Source organism: Mytilus californianus, unplaced genomic scaffold (assembly GCF_021869535.1).
Source record: "Mytilus californianus isolate M0D057914Y unplaced genomic scaffold, xbMytCali1.0.p SCAF_1, whole genome shotgun sequence".
Taxonomy (NCBI): domain Eukaryota; kingdom Metazoa; phylum Mollusca; class Bivalvia; order Mytilida; family Mytilidae; genus Mytilus; species Mytilus californianus.
In genome coordinates, this window is record NW_026262581.1 from 37,909,181 (window position 1) to 37,936,878 (window position 27,698).

The 27,698-nt window shown below is 34.2% G+C and overlaps 1 protein-coding gene across 1 annotated transcript in view; it reads right to left on the reverse strand.

The window, feature by feature from the left end:
• The window catches only part of LOC127702605 (BTB/POZ domain-containing protein 2-like), a 203,541-nt gene that overhangs the window by 122,536 nt on the left and 53,307 nt on the right, over window positions 1–27,698 (reverse strand). The window contains exon 2 of the mRNA XM_052206884.1: window positions 2,013–2,313. Within this exon, the coding sequence (XP_052062844.1) occupies window positions 2,013–2,313 (301 nt within the window). The remainder of the gene's footprint in view (window positions 1–2,012; window positions 2,314–27,698) is intronic.

The following is a 27,698-nucleotide window of genomic DNA, read 5'->3' on the forward strand; positions in this document are numbered from 1 at the left end:
GCGTTGAGAACCTTTGGTGACCCCACAGTTTAAATGTCTATAATAAATACGACGTGATAAGTTGGCGTTACAGACGAACGTTCACCTAATAGACAATTTTCGAGTTCGATGCATTTCCGTCAAAAACTTTGGTTTTAGTGAACATCATTCGTGCGTTTAGGGGCGTCGTCACTTCCGTTCCCATATTGAGCCAGTGGTTGGAAAACTATGATGTTATATTGCACGAATTCTTCGGCAAATTGAATTCTCATAATTGACTATCAGCACTGCTGTCATTAGGAAATTGTGATTAAGCACCTACAGAACAAACATTATTTCTAGTTTATCCTGTACAATGACGATCACTAAGACGCTTGATGAACGTTAATACACCTTATCGCTATTTGTCCGCCATTACTGGACATCACACAGGTTCCCGTAAAATTTTGACGTCATAATACAAAATATCTGACGCCACAATGGAAAAGTGATTGTTGTATGACGTCATTAGTTCAAGCGGGACAGATTCTCGGGTCAGCCCCTATCTGGTAAATGACGTCATAAAGGCTCGCATAATTGACGATTTTTTTCCGGTGAAGGACAAACTCGAAAGTGGTCTATTTAACCCAGTCAATGGGGAGACTTGAGCGCGCCAAAAAATGGTCTCGTCAACACTGTTATCAGTCGGAAAGCTGACCCCGGTTTGACCCCATTTCTTAAAGCAACAATGGAAGTCATGGGACTACCATATTTTGGCATTTTTTTGTCATTTTTTCTTTAACTAAAACGAGTCTGTTTCCTCCAAAAAGTCATATCAAATGAGTTCAAAGCATGCTGTACGTTATAAATGCCAGCCGCGTATACTTTCTAGAAGTTCTAACATACAAATTGTTTTGATTAAGCGTACTGAATTAGAATACGAAGCCTTCAAATCCTAGGTCGTCACTCGTCGCGTCAATTTTTTTCAACACATAATTGGAAAATTCTTAAAAAAAATCATGTTTTAATTTTATAACAGCAATATCACATCTCAGTTCTTTTTCTATTGTAATACCATCAATTAAATAGCTTTTACAAAAAATTGTTAAACTCCCCTCATTCCTGGTTCCTATGTTATTATTTCTAACTTGGTATATCTCTTTATCTTATCATTGTAACGTCAAGCAGTTATTTTTGTATTCTAAAGTCATTTTTTGTATCTTACAGCTTTTTAAAACTTAGTCAATAAATATTAAATGGTTAAGCTGTTGTATTTATGGGACAGAACACAAGCGATTTCCAACTTTCACGACTTTTATTTAGCCTATTTCTCGATGGTAGAATAAACATTCTCTTTGTGCTAAATAAAAAATTCTGCGGATCATTGATCGAGTCTTTTTTACACACCAGTATGACATAATATATCATTTTCCGGCGTCAAACGTTAACATAAGACATATTAAAATTTTATGTACGCTTTAGAATGTGATAAAATTTGACAAGCAGATTTTGAGGTGAAAAGTGTGACTTTTGTATATTCTTGAATAAATCACATATATCAGTTTCCATGGAGGAAATGCACATCGTCTGTACCTTTGAAAGTCATCAATGATCTAACGAATAGCCAATGAAAATGTTGCATTGTCGTTTTTTAATGTCGAATAAGCCAATCAAATTAACACATTTTCGTATCAATTTTTAGTGTGATACGAGAAATATATCCTCATGCGAAAAATATATTAAAGGTCAAAACCATAGAAGAATCTCTATTTAACATTTCTGTAACTAATCATAAATGTACATGTATGTGGTCTTTTTATTTTGGACTTGAAAGCCCAATGTGTTTTATTATTGGTTTGATTATTGTATTGCTATCACAAACGCAACCTTGAAAATTTGTTGCTCAATACATTACTACATGTGTCTGTTAAGTCTTTGTCCTACTTATTATTTGGTAGTTTGAAACTCAGGTGTAAAAGTTGAATTGAAATTATATTTGCAGTCGTGATTAAGGAAAGCGAAAATGTGTTCCTTTCAGTTTTACACTTACTTACTCAAGAATAATTCTGAAAATTTTTGGCTTGATATCAGGAATGTTGATAGTGGTATTCTGCTGCGTAGCTTTTGTTAAAATTTTCTGTAAAACAGAACTTCCAGATGCTAATATAAACGAATGAGCATTAATTATCTCGGTCTTGTTTGTGTTCTCTCCTACTATAAGGGAAACATCACAACATATTTGATTGTGAAACATATACAGGTGCTTTTCCTCTAATGTTTTATTCCTTCTCCAGTCTGCACACACTGTTGGACCATTTTCCAGTTCTGCATAGTCAAATGCCGCAACAGAATTTCCTGAAAATTTACAAATTTAAGGAATAGTAAATATTAAGGATCCAAAGGCACTGAATTCCTCATCTGTTAAAACGTGTTATATTAATTTTGTCATGTTAAAATAATTTAATACAAAATCTTTCCAAACCCCTACCCCATTCAAGTACTCCAGTCCCTAAACTTTACAACAATATAGGATTATAGGTGAATCAGCATATCAAAAAGTTGCTCTCAGTACAGGCGTTTTTAGTCCAATTGGTTTTTTTTTGTCTCGCCTTTAAGGAGTCAAAAATTGAGACTTGGGTATATATGATGTTTCCGTCGGCGTCAACAATTTGAGGGGAACCATTTATGATAAGTAACTGATAGTTGGTATGTGGTTGTATTAGCATTGGCATATCTTATCTGACCCTGCACCTTCAATCATTGTTTATTAATTGGTTATTTTTCATATTTTACATGTTAAAGTTTTGCTACGTTGAATTAATTTCAGCGTTTGCATTTTTGTTATCAAAATTACAAACACGCGAGACATATCTCTGTGTCAACAGTTTATTTAATCTTGAAATAAGGTTTTCAAGCTTTTTAAATACATACTGAAATTTAATATTTATACAATTACACTTTAGCAGAATATATAACCAGGTCTTTCTTTCCTACCGTTGCCCCATCTTTAAGAGTAAAAAAGCCGTTAGTCAGAAGCAGTTGAAGTAAAATTTGGTAAAGAAAAAAGGAGAAAACAGAAGCGCCAGTCCAAAAGTCCAAAAGATATGATTCCTTGAAGATTTTACTAACTCGTGCAAGACCGTGTTTTCATTTAAGGAAAAATAATGATAATTACGAATGTAAAGAATTGATATGTCCTAAATCAATGAAACAGGTCAGATTTCGATTATTTTGACATTAAAAATTTTCCTTGATTTTGTGTATAGACAGCGCACTATTTCGATATTCCGTTAATCCTTTTTTTTTCTGTAATCAGATTTTTAAAACTCATTCTTTAATTGATGTACCTTTATATTCTAGTTCCGCACATTATTCACTATTTATCTATTTTTCTCTATATTTTGATTTGCCGATTCTATCCTGTGAACCCAATCCAGACCCGTCTAAAGTACTCCTGCCATAATGTTTGGATTCGATAGTCTCTGATATCTACTATACAAACAAGTTAACCTTACATATGATATATTATAGTAAGAACTTATAACAACAAAGACACAATATCTTTCTTTCCGTTCAAAGTGCACACTTTAATTCGAGGTAAGGTTTACTTTATGAGTCTTTTTTGCCGTAGATTTTTACTCATTTCTCCATTAATATTGAACGGTTGTAGAAAATATTACAATTTTTTCAAATTATTCAAAATCGAAAATAGTACTACGTGTATTTAGAATCTACTATTTCATCCAAATAACAAATCAATAAACAGAAATCCCATCTTTTCTCGGGTTGTACGTGTTCCGCCACCGTACTGGTTACTAGTATTAGATACTAACGAGTCCAAACATTTTTTTGCCGGGGTACTTAAGACATTGTGCACTCATTCACAAAATCACGTATTTTTGATTTACGCATTTATTCATCACTTTTTCTTAAGTGTGAATATAGTCGTATTATATAAATATGATTGTGGAGTGAAAGAACCTCATATGCTTTTGTATAAGTATCACCAAGTAACAAGTGTTATATCATTGGATATAAGTGTATAATTAGTAACTGCAACTGAGCTCGAATGTACGAGTTTAATGTACTGGAATAACACACTACTGGAAAGTGTTTACAAAAATAGAATAATATCTATATTTTAATTTTCTTCTGGTCGTAAAATTTTCTTTTTGTATTTTAGTCCATTTACATGGTACCTCTTAATTAGTTTAAAAGATAATCACTTTCAAATTAAAAAAAAAAATAGCATTTTGTTCTATTTCCGGCTTTTCGATGCACATATCATCATGGGTCATCGCAATACTAAAAACATAAATAGAATACCACTCTGGAACACAATTATATAGTTGGCTGTCTTTTAGTGACAACGCAATTTTCTTTGAAAACAAGAAAAAAATGATTCCAAAACAGCATTTCATATTTTAATATATGCCGATAATGTATATGTACCAAATCCACTAACAAGGTCAAAAACTTGCTTCTTCAGGAAAAAATACTGGTGATAATTATAATTATTTTATATTTATAAAAAAATTCTGGATTACGAGTTTTGAAAAAATATCATAAATGGTCGAAGTCGGACATTTGATGAGACACACCCGCTTCATCTGACTGGAAGCTTTTCAACAACAACAACGTTTTTCTCAAGTACTGAACCAAGCTCACGACACTTTTTATACTAGCACAACTCATAATTTATCTAAAAGAAGTGTGACTATTCCAACACAATATCAACATAATCCTATGAATCAGACTTTTGAATGTACAAGCATACCAACGATACTCCACCCACAACATAGTCTTAAAGCACAGACAGATAGTGTTCCACCTTATGCTCCAAGACCACAAGCAGACATTACATATCCTGCATATTACAATTCTCAACCTCCGTTTCCATCTCATCCATTTCCTGCCTCAACTGATAGTGCACGTACACATATTACTATGGAAATGTTATTTTCTTCAATAAATATCATGAACCAAAGACTTGAACGGTTTGACTTTGAATTTACTGACCGCTTCTCTAAACTTGACAAAAAATTAGATGAACGTTTCGGAACAATAGACCGAAATTTAGCAGGGATGAGACAAGAAATAGATGAAATTAAGGAGACACAGAAAAATCGTGAAGACATTTTAAAAACTGAAGAAAAACATCACCATGCACGAAATTTCTGATAGAATGCGAATGATAGAAAACTATACACAAGATATAGAAATTGAATCAAACAATTTGAGGGAAGATTTCTTAAAACTTCAGAGTCATTCTATGAAGTATAACCTTATTTTTTGCGGAATTCCACAGACCGATGATGATGATCACGAAGATACAGAAGCTGTCATAAAAAACTTTATAGAAAAAGAACTTGAAATTCCTAGTGTAGATCTTATACAATTTCAAAACGTACACAGACTAAGAAAACGTCGTGACGGAAAGCCGCGCGATATCATCGCTATATTTACAAATTTCCGTAAACACGAACGTGTACGCAAATCTGTACCTGATAAACTTAAATCAAAACCACAATTCTCAGTGAACCAACAATATCCAACCGAAATTAGCAACCGCCGTAAAGCGTTGATTCCTAAACTTAAAGAACTCCAGCGCCGAGGTACAAGAGCTTCCTTAATTTACGACCAAATAATGGTAAACGGACAACCTTACAATCCATCCCGTGAGGAGCCTCCTTACCCAATACACAACGATAGAGGGAATTACAGTTAGGACAACACATCAGGCAATCAAGGACCTTTAAATTGGACAGTTGACAACTTAAAATTTATCTATCTGAACGTTTGTGGTATTACTTCAAAATTGCTGAATCCAGACTTTGCTACATTAATAAAGAGTTATGACATACTTATATTTACTGAAACTAAAACTGATGAATTAGATGACTTGAAATTACCACACGAGTATACTTTTTATGCAAAACATAGAACAAAATTTAAAAAGAAGTCAGGCGGTATTAAAGTTGTTTATAGAAAATATCTGTCGAAATTTTTGAAGTTTATAAATTCTGAATCTGAATTTGTTCAGTGGGTTGAAATTTCAAAGAATATCTCAAACAAAAAACATTGCACTTGTTGGTGATTTTAACGCCAGAACTTCTACTGTTTCAGATTACATTATTCCTGACGAAAACTTGTTAGAAATTTTAGATGTCGATGATTTTTCTGATAATGATGATAATATTTTTTCATACCTTCATCTTAAAGATAAAAATATCCCTCTTGAGAGGTATAGTGAAGATCATGGTAGAATAAATAAATATGGTAATACATTTGTGTTAATAGAACTTTGTAAAAGAAGTTGATACTATCATAATTAAGATGTGCTCAAATAGACCAGGGTTCGGTTAAGTATTGGGGTGAAGTAGAGATAAAACCCGAAGTCATTTAAAAGCAAATGTGACCTGATAAAATTGATTCTCTATCAATGTTTTTGTCGTTTTTTTTTTTTTTTTTTATTTTTATATATTTTTCTCTTCTCCCCATATCAAGTAAATATTTCGTCCAATTCGACAAAATATGACAATGTCCTACTAACAGTACTACAGTTCATCAAAGAATGACATAATAACTCACCTTGTCTATTCTCGCGAGATCTCATTTAAGATATGATACTATCATAATTAAGATGTGCTCAAATAGACCAGGGTTCGGTTAAGTATTGGGGTGAAGTAGATATAAAACAAAGTCATACTTGACCTGAACAATGGAAGTTACCATACAGAAACAAAACAAACCTTAAGACTTCCCAAAACTCATCCCAAAACTCAAACCTTAAAATTAATCCATATGCTGTCAGCTTTGAAAACAGAAAGTAAAACCATACATATACTGGTTCCAGGGGACGTCCTTAACTTACAACAAGGTGCAAGTATTCAATTTACACGTCGTAAAGTTTCACTGTGACTTTGAGATGAAGAATGACAATCAAAGCGCCATTGCATGTTAATCTTGTTTAAATCTTTTATTTGAAATGACTTTCATATCGAAAATTTTCAACCATATATCCATAAACTCCCTTTATATACACATTAGTGACACGAATTAAGAGTACTGTTAAAACTTCTAACAATACAATCGAAAGATGATAGACGAAGACAAGTGGGGTGTGAATGAAACTGCTTCTAGTGCCCTTTATGCAAAACGCTATCAGTAATCTCAACACAAGAAGAACCATATGTTGAAGGACAGCAAATATTCAATGTCACAAACTAAGCCGAGGTGTCCTTCAAAAGGTTACCTTGTTCGGGCCTTGTACAAACATTAGAATAAGAGATCAGCACCTTGTAACTGAAAACAGATTACAACTTATATTATATATTTCAAAACTGGTTTCGTCTGCGTTTGTTCATTTACTTCTGCTCATAATCTAAGTATAAAACACTGCCATTCTGCTAAAACTTCAGTAGCCACCAATTAATTAATATAATGTGTATGATGAGCCTCTAGTTTATTCTGTATGACCATCTATTCTAAGTAAACCTCTATTTCCAAATGCATTAGCCATTCTCAGTACAATAATAGGACAGGGGTATAAACTAATAATTTAAGTTCGGAATCACTTAACTACTTGCAGAAGAATAAATCAGTAACCGTGTCTGTCTTCTGAACGATGAGCACTATGACATGAAGCAATACTAATGTCTCACATTTTTATAACATGCTACTGGTTACTACCATATCATAAATAGAATATATCTTAAAAACAACAAAAGTCAATTCCTCTTAATACAATACCAAATATACATTATCGCAATTTTACAAATGAATAAAAGACATTTATCTCTGGAAATATTTACCAATATATTTTTAAGCAAGTCTACAATAAATACAGACATAGTATGCCAAGTGAAAACAATGGAAAAATATGTAATTTTACTAATAATAACTAGCATTGGTCAGTTTTTTATCAACCCTTGTTACCAAATTTATCAAAACTTTTATTAGAATTTTCGAAATCCGCATCGGCCATCTCGGCACAAAGAAAGCTTACAGATGTAGCATCAACCAACTGAGTAACTCTTGAATATCTATTAGAAAAATCTATTTGAAACCACCCCGATTCATTATATATTGCATTGACAATAAGTCGCTCCTGTTGACAGCACAGTTAATATGGCGCATCCCAAATGAATGACATGTGATGTCTCCACCTCAAAAATGATTAAACCCTTTATATAATTTTGAAGGTATGCACTCATATCAGATTATGAAATAATATATAAAGCTTTAACAGCCAGTAATGTCTTTTCTTTGTTTGAGCGTCACAATAAGACAATCCTTTATTCATAAACCCGCTACCTATCCACCTGTAACAGGTGACGGTTCGACCTTTGTATATTTTCTATTTATCAAATATCCTTCTTTTTTAATTATCTGTGTATTTCATTTGGTAAAGTCCGTAATGTTAACTAAGCATCTAAGGCTACACATATTTTCTACATTGCACTGATGAGCTCCTTTTTATCGTGTGTAAAAATATACAATCTACTCCAACAATACGTATGTCTACTACTCTAACACACCTTTACCTATAAGTACACCGACAAATCAATACTCTAATTCTGATCATGGACCTTGAACTCAATATCTCTATAAGTTAACTGTAAATTAAATACCTGCAATCGGACAATTATATTAAATCAAGCTAAATTGATCTTATGGCTCGGAAATAATTAATTTCCGAAACACAAGTCTACTTGATATTTCCGACTTTAAATTGTAAACAGTCTGTTAACCTCATATAAAGGTTCGAACCACTGGGCCATGAGTCTCCATGGCTGAAGAGATCGAGATCAGCAAGTTTTTATAATTTAATAAGGTCTCTCAAAATATCAACACATGTAAATTGCAATAACAATATGAAGTATCAAAGTCAACAATGTACACGTAAACAGAGCATTCAAATAAGTCTATCAAAATATTGCATTGTAAAATAATGTAAAAGTTCTTATCAAAAATGTAAGATGAATATTAACGGCTTCTAAACAAACGGGATTCTACCGTAAATACCCTAAACTATTTAACTTTATCGTAATCTCATTAAATATTAAATTTAAAACCCCGAAATATAAAAACTCTCTAACTCAATTATTACTAGAATACGCTGTTGAATTAGACCCTATATTTTAGATAAAACAGGACAAAATAAAGTAACGAAGAATCACCCTGAGAAATACCAAACAAGGGCATCAGCACACATCCTAAAATCAGTAACTTACATATCACATCAAATGGAATCGAAAAGCTATTAAACAAGATCAACCCTCATAAAGCCACAGGCCCAGATAACATCAGTGGCCGCTTACTCAAAGAAATGCAGACACAAATCGCACCAATTCTTTGCCTAATTTTCTAAGAATCTTACATCACCGGAATTACACCTAACGACTGGAAACATGCTAGAGTCGCACCGGCATACAAAAAGGGGGACAAACATAAACCGGTCAACTATAGACCAATCTCATTAACTTGTATTTGCTGCAAGTTAATGGAGCATATAGTCACCTCACACATTATGAAACATCTTGAATCCAATAATATCTTGTACGACCTCCAACACGGCTTTCGGCACTCTCGATCTTGCGAAACACAACTTCTTTCTTTCATTCATGAACTTCAAACCACAAACAATTCAAATACAAGCAGATCTCGTAATAATGGACTTTGCAAAAGCCTTTGACAAAGTTCCGCATCGTCACTTACTTTACAAATTAAATCATTTTGTCATCAATGGAAACACATTAAACTGGATCTCTGCATTTCTCTCCCACCGTACTCAGACAGTTGTCCTGGAGGGAAGTTCATCAAGCACAGTTCCAGTCACCTCTGGGGTTCCACAAGGTACTGTCTTATAACCAGTCTTATTATTGGCCTATATTAACGACCTTCCAGACTACCTTATTCATAGCCAACTAAGATTATTTGCTGATGACAGTATCATATACATGCCAGTTAAATCCCAGGGTGACTGCCTCAAACTTCAGGCTGATCTTGATGCAGCAGCGAAATGGGAAGTGGACTGGCTGATGGCATTCCACCCAGACAAGTGTACTCTTCTCTCTGTCACAACTAAACGTCAACCTTTGCAACATAACTACATTCTTCACAATCATATTTTAGAAAATGTTACATCTGCTAAGTACCTAGGCATCACACTACAATCCAACCTCAAATGGGACAAACATATAGATGACAATATCTCTAAAGCCAATAAAACACCCGGCTTTCTTAGAAGAAACATGAAAACAGCAAATCAGAACATTAAGAGCCAGGTATACCAAGCACTTGTCCGTCCCAAACTCTAGTACTCGTGTTCGGTTTGGGACTTCAGACTTCAAAATCCATCTCGAAGATAGAGATGGTCCAGAGGAGAGCTGCTCGGTATGCCTGCAATCAGTATCATAACACTAGCAGTGTATCAAACATGCTCAATACACTCAACTGGCCACAACTTACACAACGCAGATTACGTGCACGTCTGGTCATGATGTACAAGATCAAACATCATCTTGTTGCTATACCATCAAGCACAATTCTCATTCCATCAGACTCAAGAACCAGAAAACATCATTCACACACCTTCAGACATATTTATACATCTAAAGACTCGTACAGATTTTCATTTTTCCCATACACAATAACTCAATGGAATCTCCTACCAACTACAGTTGTTAATTCACAGACAGTCGACTCTTTCAGAGAACAGCTCACATATGCTGTTCTCTCCACAATCATTTAAATAGCTTCATCTCCTGTACATAGTTTTAATCACTACGTTTGTTTTCTGCACGATCCTTTTGTACATTACTTTATATTAACTCGTTTTAAATAAATAGGCCACGCATGCACCAGTTATTAATCATCTTTATTCAGATGGAAGACTGGAAAACTTAAAGAAATAAAGCATATCGGTTTTACTCAAACCAAGTTGCAGGGTCTTATTCAGACATTGGGGTATAAAATACCCGTAAGCTCTTAGAAATATAAATAAACAACGGCGGTTTTATTTAAACCCAAATGTTGATTATGTCTTATACAGACCTAGGTTTTATACGATCAAGCGCTTGAATTGATAAAATATCTACTTTATATACTAATTACAGGTAAAGAAATAACTTTAACCAAAACCGCATACAATACAAACTTGTATATAAAGGTGCACTCGAAAATACTTTAGGGATCTACCATTTGATTTTTATGGGGGGGGGGGGGGGGGCGCTAGGATGAAAAATGTTGTCCTGCATTTTTAGCTCACCTGGCCCGAAGGGCCAAGTGAGCTTTTCTCATCACTTGGCGTCCGTCGTCCGTCGTCCGGCGTCGTCCGTCGTCGTCCGTCGTCGGCGTTAACTTTTTACATTTTGAACTTCTTCTAGAGAACCACTGAATGGAATGAAACCAAACATGGCATGAATCTTCCTTATGAGGTGCTGACCAAGTGTTGTTACTTTGTAGCCGATCCATCATCCAAGATGGCCGCCAGCGGGGGACTTAGTTTAACATAGGACCCTATGGGAAATGCATACAAATGACTTCTTTTAGAGAACCACTGAATGGAATGAAACCAAACATGGCATGAATGTTCCTTATGAGGTGCTCACCAAGTGTTGTTACTTTGTAGCCGATCCATCATCCAAGATGGCCGCCAGCGGGGGACTTAGTTTAACATAGGACCCTATGGGAAATACATACAAATGTCTTCTTTTAGAGAACCACTGAATGGAATGAAACCAAACATGGCATGAATGTTCCTTATGAGGTGCTGACCAAGTGTTGTTACTTTGTAGCTGATCCATCATCCAAGATGGCTGCCAGCGGGGGACTTAGTTTAACATAGGACCCTATGGGAAATACATAAAAATGTCTTCTTTTAGAGAACCACTGAATGGAATGGAACCAAACATGGCATGAATGTTCCTTATGAGTTGCTGACCAAGTGTTGTTACTTTGCAGTCGGTCCATCATCCAAGATGGCCGCCAGCGGGGGACTTAGTTTAACATAGGACCCTATGGGAAATACATACAAATGTCTTCTTTTAGAGAACCACTGAATGGAATGAAACCAAACATGGCATGAATGTTCCTTATGAGGTGCTGACCAAGTGTTGCTACTTTGCAGTCGGTCCATCATCCAAGATGGCCGACAGCAGGGGACTTAGTTTAACAAAGGACCTATGGGAAATACATACAAATGTCTTCTTTTAGAGAACCACTGAATGGAATGAAACCAAACATGGCGTGAATCTTCCTTATGAGATGCTGACCAAGTGTTGTTACTTTGTAGCCGATCCATCATCCAAGATGGCCGCCAGCGGGGGACTTAGTTTTACAAAGGACCCTTTGGGAAATACATAAAAATGTCTTCTTATAGAGAACCAATAAATGGAATGGAACCAAACATGGCATGAATGTTCCTTATGTGATGTTGACCAAGTGTTGTTACTTTGTAGCCGATCCATCATCCAAGATGGCCGCCAGCGGGGGACTTAGTTTAACATAGGACCCTATGGGAAATGCATACAAATGACTTCTTTTAGAGAACCACTGAATGGAATGAAACCAAACATGGCATGAATGTTCCTTATGAGGTGCTCACCAAGTGTTGTTACTTTGTAGCCGATCCATCATCCAAGATGGCCGCCAGCGGGGGACTTAGTTTAACATAGGACCCTATGGGAAACGCATACAAATGACTTCTTTTAGAGAACCACTGAATGGAATAAAACCAAACATGGCATGAATGTTCCTTATGAGGTGCTGACCATGTGTTGTTACTTTGTAGCCGATCCATCATCCAAGATGGCCGCCATCAGGGAACTTAGTTTAACATAGGACCCTATGGGAAATACATACAAATGTCTTCTTTTAGAGAACCACTGAATGGAATGAAACCAAACATGGCATGAATGTTCCTTATGAGGTGCTGACCAAGTGTTTTTACTTTGTAGCTGATCCATCATCCAAGATGGCTGCCAGCGGGGGACTTAGTTTAACATAGGACCCTATGGGAAATACATACAAATGTCTTCTTTTAGAGTACCACTAAATGGAATGAAACCAAACATGGCATGAATGTTCCTTATGAAGTGCTGACCAAGTGTTGCTACTTTGTTGCCGATTTACTGTTCAAGATGGCCACCAGGATATTTTATAAAATAACGGGACCAATATTAATCAAAATTTGGCCTCAATCATTATTTGGGTATCTGTTATGATTTTTATCTATCTTTACATGATTTCTAAAACAAAGTAGAGTCAGGTGAGCGACACAGGCTCTTGAGAGCCTCTAGTTTTTTTAGTTGTAATCTCTGTCCTGCCTTTTTATTTTTCACTCTATTCGGTCCTGCTTTTTTTTTTAAAGTTTATCCTGACTTTTTTTACCTAAATTGTCATCCTGACTTTTTTTTTGCAAGTGTCTCATCCTGCCTTTTTTTTTACTCAAAACTCCTGTCCTGCCTATTTTTTTCAAATTTCATCCTAGCCCCCCCCCCCCCCCTAAAAATCAAATGGTAGCTCCCTTAAACAACTATTGATTATTACCGAGAAGAAAAGAAAAGCTTTTAATCATTTATCTTACTATGTAAAAACACCGAGTCCTTACTGATTAAACAATAAAAACCAACTACACTTTTTAGTTTACCCTAGAAACGAACATGTAAGCAAAATAATAACCATGAAATAAATTGGAAATATAAGCCATCCTACTCATAATTTTGAATATAAAAAACCCGATTCCGCTACACACCTATCACCAATGAACTGTAAACAAGGTACGCCTAAAGACCTACAGAAGCTTGTTTCTACCATGTCAGTTGCTTGATAGACAAAAGCACTAGCCTTGAATTCGAAAATAATTGTCTTGAATATCATGAAATATCCATCAAACTGCACCCCAAAATATTTTCAAGATTTTCCACATAGAAAATACCAAGATTTATCATCGACTGACGTCATCAAGTCATTCTTTACAAACAAGCGGGGTACTTCGCTAAGCGTATCAATGTTAAATGGGGAATCTTTTAACGTGGCTAAGTCTGGGTTTTATAAGTTCAGCTGTTCTTGTTAACACTATATGCGGAGGTTCACACTCCCCAACCTTTCAAGTAATGTGAAAGACCCATTACATATCCTTTTTGAAAGAGTTTTCACAATGAATTCCTTATACTCCTAGCATATCTTAGCATTAGGATAATGCCTTTTTGGAAGAGTGTTTTAATTGTACGACTCCCCTCTAAAATTTCATCAAAGTGTTTGACAAAACTAATATCAACACCATTTTTAATCCAGTTAAACATTTTTCGGTGCGCCTATATTTTCCCATTCATTTAAATTTAAATTGATATTCCCAGCTATGAAATTATTATGGTCTTTAAACCGCAAGTCACCCAGGTTGACACTAGCCTCTGTATGGCCCGCTGATTCAGCCAAAATGTGGGGCAAGGGTTGAGCCTTTTCACCTCTGTAATTATCCCAGCTCACTTGTGTTCGCTTTTTTTTTTATAAAACCGGAAGAAAAATCCCATTCTGAACTAATGTAGATAGCTTTCGCCTTCTATCTTCTAAACCAATTTCTTGGATAAAAATCAAACCTAAGAGACAAATAGTTTTTCTTTTCTTTTTTTTCTTTTATATTTCTTTGTTTTGTATACCTACCCAACAGGAAAATTACAGAGGTGGATACTCTTGAAACCCTCGACCCGCGTGAAAATAAAATCACTAGGGCTTCAGTGTCCCTTGAGTCAAAGGTTGCATATCCAAAAAATTAAATATTATTATTAATCTTAATATTATTACCCTGAAAAAGTAATGCAAAAAATACAAAACATGCTTTACATCATTCCTTCTTTATCTTTGACCAATCTGCTATATAATGGCCCTTTCTTTTTACAATAGTGACACCTTCCTTTTCTTGTATAACTAGGTTACACATATTTGTAATTTTTCACTTTGTATTTAAAAAAAAAAAACGAATTAGTGCAGACAAACAAACCATTATATATTCCATCAGGCTATGCCATGCACCGTTTTCCCCTTAACTATTTCATTTTAACATAAATAAAATCCGATGTACTTGTCCAACTGCCAATTTTGATCAATGTTTAATTCATCGGCCTCAAATTCAAGATACTGAAAATATTTAAATGAACCCTCAAGCCATCTAAAAGATACTGACCAAGCCCCTTATAACAAACATACATGTACATGTACCAGGAACATTACTCGTATCTGTTAATGTTCAACTGAATGACAATGAACTTCCTGCATTTGTCATCAACGAAACACCAATGCTAGCCAACCCAGTGCTAGCTAGCTATGCACCTCCTTCTCTAGTATGTGTAGGTAAACATGACATGAAAGTTGTCGCTAACAATGAAACTGCCTCAGTCCCACCACCAATTTAAGCAGCCGTACTCGGTGATCACGGTTATACATTAGATGTTTTTTCTTAGACTTCCCTTTTGGGGCATCAACTATAGGTTGGAATGCAAAATTGCAAAAATGCAATAGCATTCAGACGTTTTCCAAATGTGTATCTTTCCCTGTCAGCACCATCACACTATTCACCGTTTCTCCTGTTAAACCCTCAAACTCCTAAACACGTTTCTCTACAGAGTAATCTATTAAAATATGGTCCCTTTTCAGCTTTGCTAAACTTGAATCTGATATCGGCTCCACTTGAGACCTCACTACAGGATAACCGGGATTAACAGCTTCCTTATCAGCGAATATCTAAGTTTCAACACACCAGCCATAATCAACTAAAAGAAACAAAAAGCTAAATGTCACAAAGCCATCCTGCAAAGTTGACAATTATTCAAAGTCTGTATTCGTTAAGACATATTGCATAATAAATTATGACACATATCAAGTATTCAACAATCAAAAAAGTTCTACTCGAATATACACACATCAAACGAAAACTCTAGTTCTAAGTATACAAGGTGTGTGTCCCCTTCTAAAGTATGTAATACAATCAGAAAAATATACTTAATATACTTCATAAAAGTGAGATTCCATACATATAACAAAGGGGGAAAACGTTGTCAAACAAAAATATCATATTTTTTTTTTTAATCAAAAATCCAACCTTTCGTTATTATTCATAAAAACATTGTAAACATATGTTACTCCCTTCTATGTCTATGATACCCAAGTGTAAAATAATTGCAACAAATATTAAACAAACTATACAACCAATACAACCTTGAACGTTGTCCCTAAAGTTGAACGCACCTTAGAAGTTGTACTTGAAAACGTCCAAATTCCACTTAAAGAAAGTAAACTAGGGAAATAAATGCTACTTTTATAAATTATTTAATATTATGCATAATGTAAATATAAAAGTGAAGAAAAAAGGCTGTGGATTTTCTATATAATGGGAACAACAGTAGGATACATAATCGGCCGTAAAAAGACTTTTCCACCACAGTAAAATATAACAATATCCCGACATGCGAATCTAGAAAACAATTTAATGTCCGTCACGCATTCAAAATGGACAACATAAAATGCATTCCGCTTTCTGACATATACAAAACGTCAATAAAATAAGTAAAGAACAAGATATTAAAATAAAGTTACGTTTTTTCCCCTATGTTATAAATAACCTAATACCATAACATAACAATTTACTTACAATTTAACGTTAAAATCGAATCAACAACTTCTTACCACATGCCAACAATCTGCACGAGAAAAAATGGCGTGTCTCAACATTATCCGAAAATTAAAACAGAAATACCGAGCATAGCCCTTGCTATCTCTTCTATGTCTAAAGTTCATTCCAATACATAATTTCTCTTCCAATGTTCAACTACTTTAAAATAAATTCCAATACATAAATTATCTTCCAATGTTCAATTACTTTAAAATAAAGGCCCTAAATTGCCTCGTTCAACTTTATCGAATACACCTGTAACTACATTCAGCATGTACAACAGCGTGTAATAAAAACACTTGTACTACTCGACTAGGTACACAAATATTGCAATTCTTAGGCCGCACCTATCTATTGCCAATAATTAAATTAAAAAACTTTTTTACACCTGTAGCTACATTCAACATGTACAACAGCGTGTAATAAAAACTCTAGAACTACTCGACTAAGTACACAAATATTGCAATTCTTAGGCCGCACCTATCTATTGCCAATAATTAAGTTAAAAAACTTTTATACACCTGTAGCTACATTCAACATGTACAACAGCGTGTAATAAAAACTCTAGAACTACTCGACTAGGTACACAAATATTGCAATTCTTAGGCCGCACCTATCTATTGCCAATAATTAAATTAAAAAACTTTTATACACCTGTAGCTACGTTCAACATGTACAACAGCGTGTAATAAAAACTCTAGAACTAGTCGACTAGGTACACAAATATTGCAATTCTTAGGCCGCACCTATCTATTGTCAATAATTAAAATAAATAACTTACTCAGTCAGTGCACTCAACACAATGTCCAAAATGGACAGAATGACAGGCCGACAGTTCAGCAAAGAATGACAGAATAACTCACCTTGTCTATTCTCGCGAGATCTCATTTAAGATAGGTATTTATATTTGTAATGGCAGAGTATTTGCTGATAAGAATATTGGTTGTACGACTTGTAAAGATTCAAGTTTAGTAGATTATTTAATTATGTCTCCATGTATATTTGATATTATATCAGATTTCGGTAATGTTGATTTCAATCCCATGTTTTCTGATGTCCACAAAAGATTATATTTTTCATTTTCGTTTCCCTCGAGCAATTCATTAAACAATTCACATCATACAATAAACAGTAATAATACTTATATCTTAAATGAGATCTCGCGAGAATAGACAAGGTGAGTTATCCTGTCATTCTTTACTGAACTGTCGGTCTGAACAGTTGGCCTGTCATTCTGTCTATTTTGGACATTGTGTTGAGTGCACTGACCGAGTAAGTTATTTATTTTAATTATTGACAATATATAGGTGCGGCCTAAGAATTGCAATATTTGTGTACCTAGTCGATTAGTTCTAGAGTTTTATTATACGCTGTAGAACATGTTGAATGTAGCTACAGGTGTATAAAAGTTTTTTAATTTAGTTATTGGTAATAGATAGGTGCGGCCTAAGAATTGCAATATTTGTGTACCTAGTCGAGTAGTTCTAGAGTTTTTATTACACGCTGTTGTACATGTTGAATGTAGCTACAGGTGTATAAAAGTTTTTTTTTTAATTTAATATTTAATTATTGGCAATAGATAGGTGCGGCCTAAGAATTGCAATATTTGTGTACCTAGTCGAGTAGTACTAGTGTTTTTATTACACGCTGTTGTACATGCTGAATGTAGTTACAGGTGTATTCGATAAAGTTGAACGAGGCAATTTAGGGCCTTTACTTTAAAGTAATTGAACATTGGAAGAGAAATTATGTATTGGAATTTATTTTAAAGTAGTTGAACATTGGAAGAGAAATTATGTATTGGAATGAACTTTAGACATAGAAGAGATAGCAAGGGCTGTGCTCGGTATTTCTGTTTTAATTTTTGGATAATGTTTAGACACGCCATTTTTTCTCGTGCAGATTGTTGGCATGTTGTAAGAAGTTGTTGATTCGATTGTAACGTTAAATTGTAAGTATATTGTTATGTTATGGTATTATGTTATTTATAACATAGGGGAAAAAAATGTAACTTTATTTTAATATCTTGTTCTTTACTTATTTTATTGTCGTTTTGTATTTGTCAGAAAGCGGAATGCATTTTATGTTGTCCATTTTGAATGCGTGACGGACATTAAATTGTTTTCTAGATTCGCATGTCGGGATATTATTATATTTTACTATGGTGGAAAAGTGTTTTTACGGCCGATTATGTATCCTTCTGTTGTTCCCATTATATAGAAAATCCACAGCCTTTTTTCTTCACTTTTATATTTACATTATGCATAATATTAAATAATTTATAAAAGTAGCATTTATTTCCCTAGTTTACTTTCTTTAAGTGAAATTTGGACATTTTCAAGTACAACTTCTAAGGTGCGTTCAACTTTAGGGACAACGTTCAAGGTTGTATTGGTTGTGAAGTTTGTTTAATATTTGTTGCAATTATTTTACACTTGGGTATCATAAACATAGAAGGGAGTAATATATGTTTACCATGTTTTTATGAATATAACGAAACGTTGGATTTTTGGTTAAAAAAAAAATGATATTTTTCAGTGTTTGACAACGTTTTCACCCTTTGTTATATGTATGGAATCTCACTTTTATGAAGTATATTAAGTATATTTTTCTGATTTTATTACATACTTTAGAAGGGGACATACACCTTGTATACATAGAATTAGAATTTTCTTTTGATGTGTGTATATTCGAGTAGACCTTTTTTGATTGTTGTATACTTGATATGTGTCATAATTTATTATGGAATACGTCTTAACGAATACAGACTTTGAATAATTGTCAACTTTGCAGGATGGCTTTGTGACATTTTGCTTTTTGTTTCTTTTAGTTGATTATGGCTAGTGTGTTGAAACTTAGACATTCGCTGATAGGGAAGCTGTTAATCCCGGTTATCCTGTAGTGAGGTCTCAAGTGGAGCCGATATCAGATTCAAGTAAAGCAAAGCTGAAAAGGGACCATATTTTAATAGATTACTCTGTAGAGAAACGTGTTTAGGAGTTTGAGGGTTTAACAGGAGAAACGGTGAATAGTGTGATGGTGCTGACAGGGAAAGAAATACATTGGGAAAACGTCTGAATGCTTTGCATTTTTGCAATTTTCCATTCCAACCTATAGTTGATGCCCCAAAAGGGAAGTCTTTAAGAAAAACATCTAATGTACAACCGATAAATCTTGGTACGACCATATTTTCTTTGTGGAAAATCTTGAAAATATTTTGGGGTGCAGTTTGATGGATATTTCATGATATTCAAGACAATTATTTTCGAATTCAAGGACAGTGCTTTTGTCCATCAAGCAACTGACATGGTAGAAACAAGCTGTAGTTCTTTATGCGTACCTTGTTTACAGTTCATTGATGATATGTGTGTAGCGGAATCGGGTTTTTTATATTCAAAATTATGAGTAGGATGGCTTATATTTCCAATTTATTTCATGGTTATTATTTAGTTTGCTTACATGTTCGTTTCTAGGGTAAACTAAAAAGTGTAGTTGGTTTTTATTGGTTAATCAGTAAGGACTCTCGGTGTTTTTACATAGTAAGATAAATGATTAAAAGCTTTTCTTTTCTTCTCGGTAATAATCAATAGTTGTTTAGATTAAAGTATTTTCGAGTGCACCTTTATATACAAGTTTGTATTGTATGCGGTTGGTTAAAGTTATTATTTCTTTACCTGTAATTAGTATATAAAGTAGATATTTTATTAATTCAAGCGCTTGATCGTATAAAGCCTAGGTCTGTATAAGACATAATCAACATTTGGGTTTGAATAAAACCGCCGTTGTTTATTTATATTTCTAAGGGCTTACGGGTGTTTTATACCCCAATGTCTGAATAAGACCCTGCAGCTTGGTTTGAGTAAAACCGATATGTTTTATTTCTTTTCTTTCTTTCTTTAAGTTTTCCAGTCTTCCATCTGAATAAAGATGATTAATAACTGGTGCATGCGTGGCCTATTTATTTAAAACAAGTTAATATAAAGTTATGTACAAAAGGATCGTGCAGAGAACAAACGTAGTGATTAAAACTATGTATAATACAGGAGATGAAGCTATTTAAATGATGGTGGAGAAAACAGCATATGTGAGCTGTTCTCTGAAAGAGTCGACTGTCTGTGAATTAACAACTGTAGTTGGTAGAAGATTCCATTGAGTTATTGTGTATGGGAAAAATGAAAATCTGTACGAGTCTTTAGATGTATAAATATGTCTGAAGGTGTGTGAATGATGTTTTCTGGTTCTTGAGTCTGATGGAATGAGAATTGTGCTAGATGGTATAGCAACAAGATGATGTGTGATCTTGTACATCATGACAAGACGTGCACGTAATCTGCGTTGTGTAAGTTGTGGCCAGTTGAGTGTATTGAGCATGTTTGATACACTGCTAGTGTTATACCTGTTGCAGGCATACCGAGCAGTTCTCCTTTGGACCATCTCTATCTTCGAGATAGATTCTGAAGTGTGGTGGTCCCAAACCGAACACGAGTACTCGAGTTTGGGACGGACAAGTGCTTGGTATGCCTGGCTCTTAATGTTCTGATTTGCTGTTTTCAGGTTTCTTCTAAGAAAGCCGGGTGTTTGATTGGCTTTAGAGATATTGTCATCTATATGTTTGTCCCATTTGAGGTTGGAATTGTAGTGTGATTCCTAGGTACTTAGCAGATGTAACATTTTCTAAAATATGATTGTGAAGAATGTAGTTATGTTGCAAAGGTTGACGTTTAGTTGTGACAGAGAGAAGAGTACACTTGTCTGGGTGGAAGGCCATCAACCAGTCCACTTCCCATTTCGCTGCTGCATCAAGATCAGCTTGAAGTTTGAGGCAGTCACCCTGGGATTTAACTGGCATGTATATGATACTGTCATCAGCAAATAATCTTAGTTTGCTATGAATAAGGTAGTCTGGAAGGTCGTTAATATAGGCCAAGAATAAGACGGGACCTAAGACAGTACCTTGTGGAACCCCAGAGGTGACTGGGATTGTGGTTGATGGTCGTCCCTCCAGAACAACTGTCTGAGTACGGTCGGAGAGAAATGCAGAGATCCAGTTTAATGTGTTTCCATTGATGCCAAAATGATTTAATTTGTAAAGTAAGTGACGATGCGGAACTTTGTCAAAGGCTTTTGCAAAGTCCATTATTACGAGATCTGCTTGTATTTGAATTGTTTGTGGTTTGAAGTTCATGAATGAAAGAGAGAAGTTGTGTTTCGCAAGATCGAGAGTGCCGAAAGCCATGTTGGAGGTCGTACAAGATGTTATTGGATTCAAGATGTTTCATAATGTGTGAGGTGACTATATGCCCCATTAACTTGCAGCAAATACAAGTTAATGAGATTGGTCTATAGTTGACCGGTTTATGTTTGTCCCCCTTTTTGTATGCCTGTGCGACTCTAGCATGTTTCCAGTCGTTAGGTGTAATTCCGGTGATGTAAGATTTTTAGAAAATTAGGCAAATAATTGGTGCGATTTGTGTTTGCATTTCTTTGAGTAAGAGGCCACTTATGTTATCTGGGGCTGTGGCTTTATGAGGGTTGATCTTGTTTAATAGCTTTTCGATTCCATTTGATGTGATATGTAAGCTACTGATTTTAGGATGTGTGCTGATGCCCTTGTTTGGTATTTCTCAGGGTGATTCTTTGCTACTTTATTTTGTCCTGTTTTATCTAAAACATAGGGTCTAATTCCACAGTGTGTTCTAGTAATAATTGAGTTAGAGAGTTTTTATATTTCGGGGTTTTAAATTTAATATGTAATGGGATTACGATAAAGTTAAATAGTTTAGGGTATTTACGGTATAATATCGTTTGTTTTAACGTGTACATTGTTGACTTTGATACTTCATATTGTTATTGCAATTTTCATGTGTTGATATTTTGAGAGACCTTATTAAATTATAAAAACTTGCTTATCTCGATCTCTTCAGCCATGGAGACTCAGGGCCCAGTGGTTCGAACCTTTATATGAGGTTAACAGATTGTTTACAATTTAAAGTCGGAAATATCAAGTAGACTTGTGTTTCGGAAATTAATTATTTCCGAGCCATAAGATCAATTTAGCTTGATTTAATATAATTGTCCGATAGCAGGTATTCAATTTACAGTTAACTTATAGAGATATTGAGTCCAAGGTCCGTGATTAGAATTAGAGTATTGATTTGTCGGTGTACTTATAGGTAAAGGTGTGCTCGAGTAGTAGACATACGTATTGTTGGAGTAGATTGTATATTTTTACACACGATAAAAAGGAGCTCATCAGTACAATGTAGAAAATACGTGTAGCATTAGATGCTGAGTTAAAATTACGCACTTTACCAAATAATATACACAGATAATTAAAAAAAGGATATTTGATAAATAGAAAATATACAAAGGTCGAATCGTCTCCTAATCATTTTTGAGGTGGAGACATCACATGTCATTCATTGGGGATGCGCCATATTAACTGTGCTGTCAACAGGGGCGACTTCTTGCCAATGCAATATATAATGAATCGGGGTGGTTTCAAATAGATTTTTGTAATAGATATTCAAGAGTTACTCATTTGGTTGATTCTACATCTGTAAGCTTTCTTTGTGCCTAGGTGGCCGATGCAGATTTCGAAAATTCTAATGAAAGTTTTGATAAATTTGGTAACAAGGGTTGATAAAAAACTGACCAATGCTAGTTATTATTAGTGAAATTTCATATATTTCCATTGTTTTCACTTGGCCTATTATGTCTGTATTTATTGTAGACTTGCTTAAAAATATATTGGTAAATATTTTCAGAGATAAATGTCTTTTATTCATTTGTAAAATTGCAATAATGTATATTTGGTATTGTATTAAGAGGAATTGACTTTTGTTGTTTTTAATATATACTAGTATTCTATATATGATATGGTAGTAACCAGTAGCATGTTATAAAAATGTGAGACATTAGTATTGCTTCATGTCATAGTGCTCATCGTTCAGAAGACAGACATGGTTACTGATTTATTCTTCTGCAAGTAGTTAAGTGATTCCGAACTTAAATTATTAGTTTATACCCCTGTCATATTATTGTACTGAGAATGGCTAATGAATTTGGAAATAGAGGTTTACTTAGAATAGATGGTCATACAGAATAAACTAGAGGCTCATCATACACATTATATTAATTAATTGGTGGCTACTGAAGTTTTAGCAGAATGGTGGGGTTTTATACTCAGATTATGAGCAGAAGTAAATGAATAAACGCAAACGAAACAAGTTTTGAAATATATAATATAAGTTGTAAACCGTTTTCAGTTACAAGGTGCTGATCTCTTATTCTAATGTTTGCACAAGGCCCGAACAAGGTAACCCTTTGAAGTGCACCTTGGCTTAGTTTGTGACATTGAATATTTGCTGTCCTTCAACATATGGTTCTTCTTGTGTTGAGATTACTGATAGCATTTTGCATAAAAGGCACTAGTAGCAGTTTCATTCACACCCCACTTGTCTTCGTCTATCATCTTTCGATTGTATTGTTAGAAGTTTTAACAGTTCTCTTAATTCGTGTCACTAATGTGTATATAAAGGGAGTTTATGGATATATGGTTGAAAATGTTCGATACGAAAGTCATTTCAAATAAAAGATTTAAACAAGATTAACATGCAATGGCGCTTTGATTGTCATTCTTCATCTCAAAGTCACAGTGAGACTTTACGACGTGTAAATTGAATACTTGCACCTTGTTGTAAGTTAAGGACGTCCCCTGGAACCAGTATATGTATGGCTTTACTTTCTGTTTTCAAAGCTGACAGCATATGGATTAATTTTAAGGTTTGAGTTTTGGGATGAGTTTTGGGAAGTCTTAAGGTTTGTTTTGTTTCTGTATGGTAACTTCCATTGTTCAGGTCAAGTATGACTTTGTTTTATATCTACTTCACCCCAATACTTAACCGAACCCTAGTCTATTTGAGCACATCTTAATTATGATAGTATCATATCTTAAATGAGATCTCGCGAGAATAGACAAGGTGAGTTATCCTGTCATTCTTTGCTGAACTGTAGTACTGTTAGTAGGACATTGTCATATTTTGTCAAATTGGACGAAATATTTACTTGATATGGGGAGAAGAGAGATATATTAAAAAAAAAAAAAAAAGACAAAAAAAAAACTCGACAAAAACATTGATAGAGAATCAATTTTATCAGGTTACATTTGCTTAAATGACTTCGGGTTTTATCTACTTCACCCCAATACTTAACCGAACCCTAGTCTATTTGAGCACATCTTAGCTATGATAGTATCACATCAGGTGGGACAGTACAAAAACAGACGATTTTACTCAGGTGTTGACAAACGAAACAGGTAGCTCATTACAACAGTTAAATGATGTTTTGAATAGTATTGAAATTGACACAGTCACCAGTGAAAGTGTGAACGGTCTAGTAAATGACCTAGGTCGTGTACTTTTAGACACGGCTGAGACTGTATTTGGCAAATCAAAAAAGAAAATACACAACCCCGACCATGAAAACAAACCTTGGTTCAACAAAGAATGTCGAAGCAAGCGAGATGCATTTCATAAAAGCAAGAATACATATAATAAAGTGAAATCAGGTGCAAACAAAACCATATTAAATCACACAGCTCGAGAATACAGAAAAATTCTACAAGTTAATTATCAAAAATATAAAGACAAATGTTCAAATGAGCTGAGAACATTGTCAAAGCATGACACAAAAGGATTTTGGAAAAAAGACTAACACTAAAAAAGATTCTCCTCCTATTGATATAATACATTTTACGATTATTTCAAGGATTTAAATGCGGGAGAAGAAGAAGATTTACCTGCACCCGATTTTGACATTAATCAGATATCTAGTAATCCCATTTATGATGAAATCTTGAATGGAACTATTACTGAATTAGAGGTCTTGGAAGCGATGAGGAATTTAAAAAATAACAAGGCTCCTGATTCTGATAAAATACTTAATGAATTTTTGAAAAATTCACCCCCTGTTTTTGTATCATTGTATTGTAAATTATTTAATATTGTATTAGATACTGGAATTATTCCTGACACTTGGACAAATGGTATTATTAAACCTGTTTTCAAAAATAAAGGCAATCCTACAGACCCTGATAATTTTAGAGCTATTACACTTATCAGCTGTTTGGGAAAATTATTTACTTCTATTATAAATACTAGACTAAATTTTTTTGCGAATGAAATTTCTCTTATATCAGAAAATTAAGCTGGTTTTAGAAAAAAGGATATGCAACAACAGATAATATTTTTGTGTTGCATGCACTTGTAGAATTATATTTTTCATTTGGAAAAAAACTTTTCTGTACATTAATGGACTTTCGAAAAGCTTTTGACACTGTTCTAAGAACTGGCTTATGGCAAAAACTACATCTTAGTGAAATCAAGGGGAAATGTTTCAAAGTTATTATACCCCCGCTTTAAAAAAAAAGGGGGGGGGGGTATACTGTTTTACCTCTGTCTGTCCTTCCGTCAGTCCGTCAGTCCGTCAGTCCGTCCGTCTTATGAATATTTTCGTCGCATTTTTCTCAGGAACTACTTGACAAGGATTTCTGAAATTTTGTTTCAGGGTTTATATAAGTAAGTTACACCGTGTGATGCGTTTTCAGATTCATCACTCAACAACTTCCTGTTTACCGTCAAATATTTGGGCTGGGGGTATCATCAGTGAGCAGTAGCTCGCAGTTTCACTTGTTTTTAATATGTATCAAGGTATTAAATCTTGTGTTCAATATAATGGTGAACAATCAGAATTTTTCCCATGTCTGATTGGTGTTAGACAAGGAGAGAACTTGTCTCCCTTTTTATTTTCTATTTTCTTGAACGATTTGGAACAATACTTTAGAAATTTAGATGGTATTCCTTTAGAACTTTTAAAGGAAAAATTTGAAAACGAACTTCATATATTTTTTGAAGTGTTTGTAATACTGTATGCTGATGATACTGACATTTTTTCAGAAACAAAAGAAGGCTTGCAAAATTCCTTAGATATTTTCCAGTTGTACTGCGACAATTGGAAACTGAAGGTGAATGTGAAGAAAACTAAAGTTATGGTATTTAGCAAGAGGAAAATTAAACAAGATCTGAAATTTACATTGCAGAATGATTTACTTGAAAATGTAGATACATTTTCGTATTTGGGTGTTATTTTCAAATATAATGGTACATTTTTTGATACCAAAAAGAAACTTGTAGATCAAGCCCAAAAGGCACTGTTTTATATTTACAAAATTATACGAAATAAATCTTTACCCATTGATCTACAATTTAAACTTTTTGATTCTATGATAGAACCTATCTTACTGTATGGTTCTGAAGTTTGGGGCTTTGAAAACCTGAAAATTATCGAAAAGACTCACTTGAAATTCTGCCAAGGGCGCTGAAAGTTAGAAACACTACGCCTCACTTTATGGTTGGAGATAAAGGTGAAAGTTAGAATGATTATATATTGGTGTAAAATTGTAAATAATGAATCAAAGCTGTGTAGTTTATTGTATAGATTGATGCTTGGTTTAAAGCCGAAATCTAAATACACCTTTAAATGGATAAATTTTATAGAAGCAATATTAAACAGTACTGGCATTGGATATATTTTTACCAATCAAACGGGCTACTGTGATAAAATGTACTTAAAACAAATACTTTGTGATCAGTTTGTACAACAGTGGTTTAGTGATATTGAAAACTCATACCGAGGACAATTTTACTCGATATTTAAAAAAGAGTTTACTTTAGAAACATACCTTCTAAAACTTCCTCAATATTGCAGGCTTTGGATCACACACTTTAGTTGTTCAAATCTGCGTCTGCCTATTGAAACAGGCAGATGGCAAAATATTCCGAGGCATGATAGAATATGTACTTTGTGTAGGAGTAATATTGGTGATGAATTTCATTTGTTATTTAAATGTACTAATCAAAATATTGTTGTTTTAAGGGAAAAGTTTCTACCAAGCTACTACACAGTGAATTCTAATTATAAAAAAATGTAAGGTCTACTTTCAATATGTAATGTACAACTGTATAAACGACTTACTGTATTTATCAAAAACATTGCCAATATGTTCTGA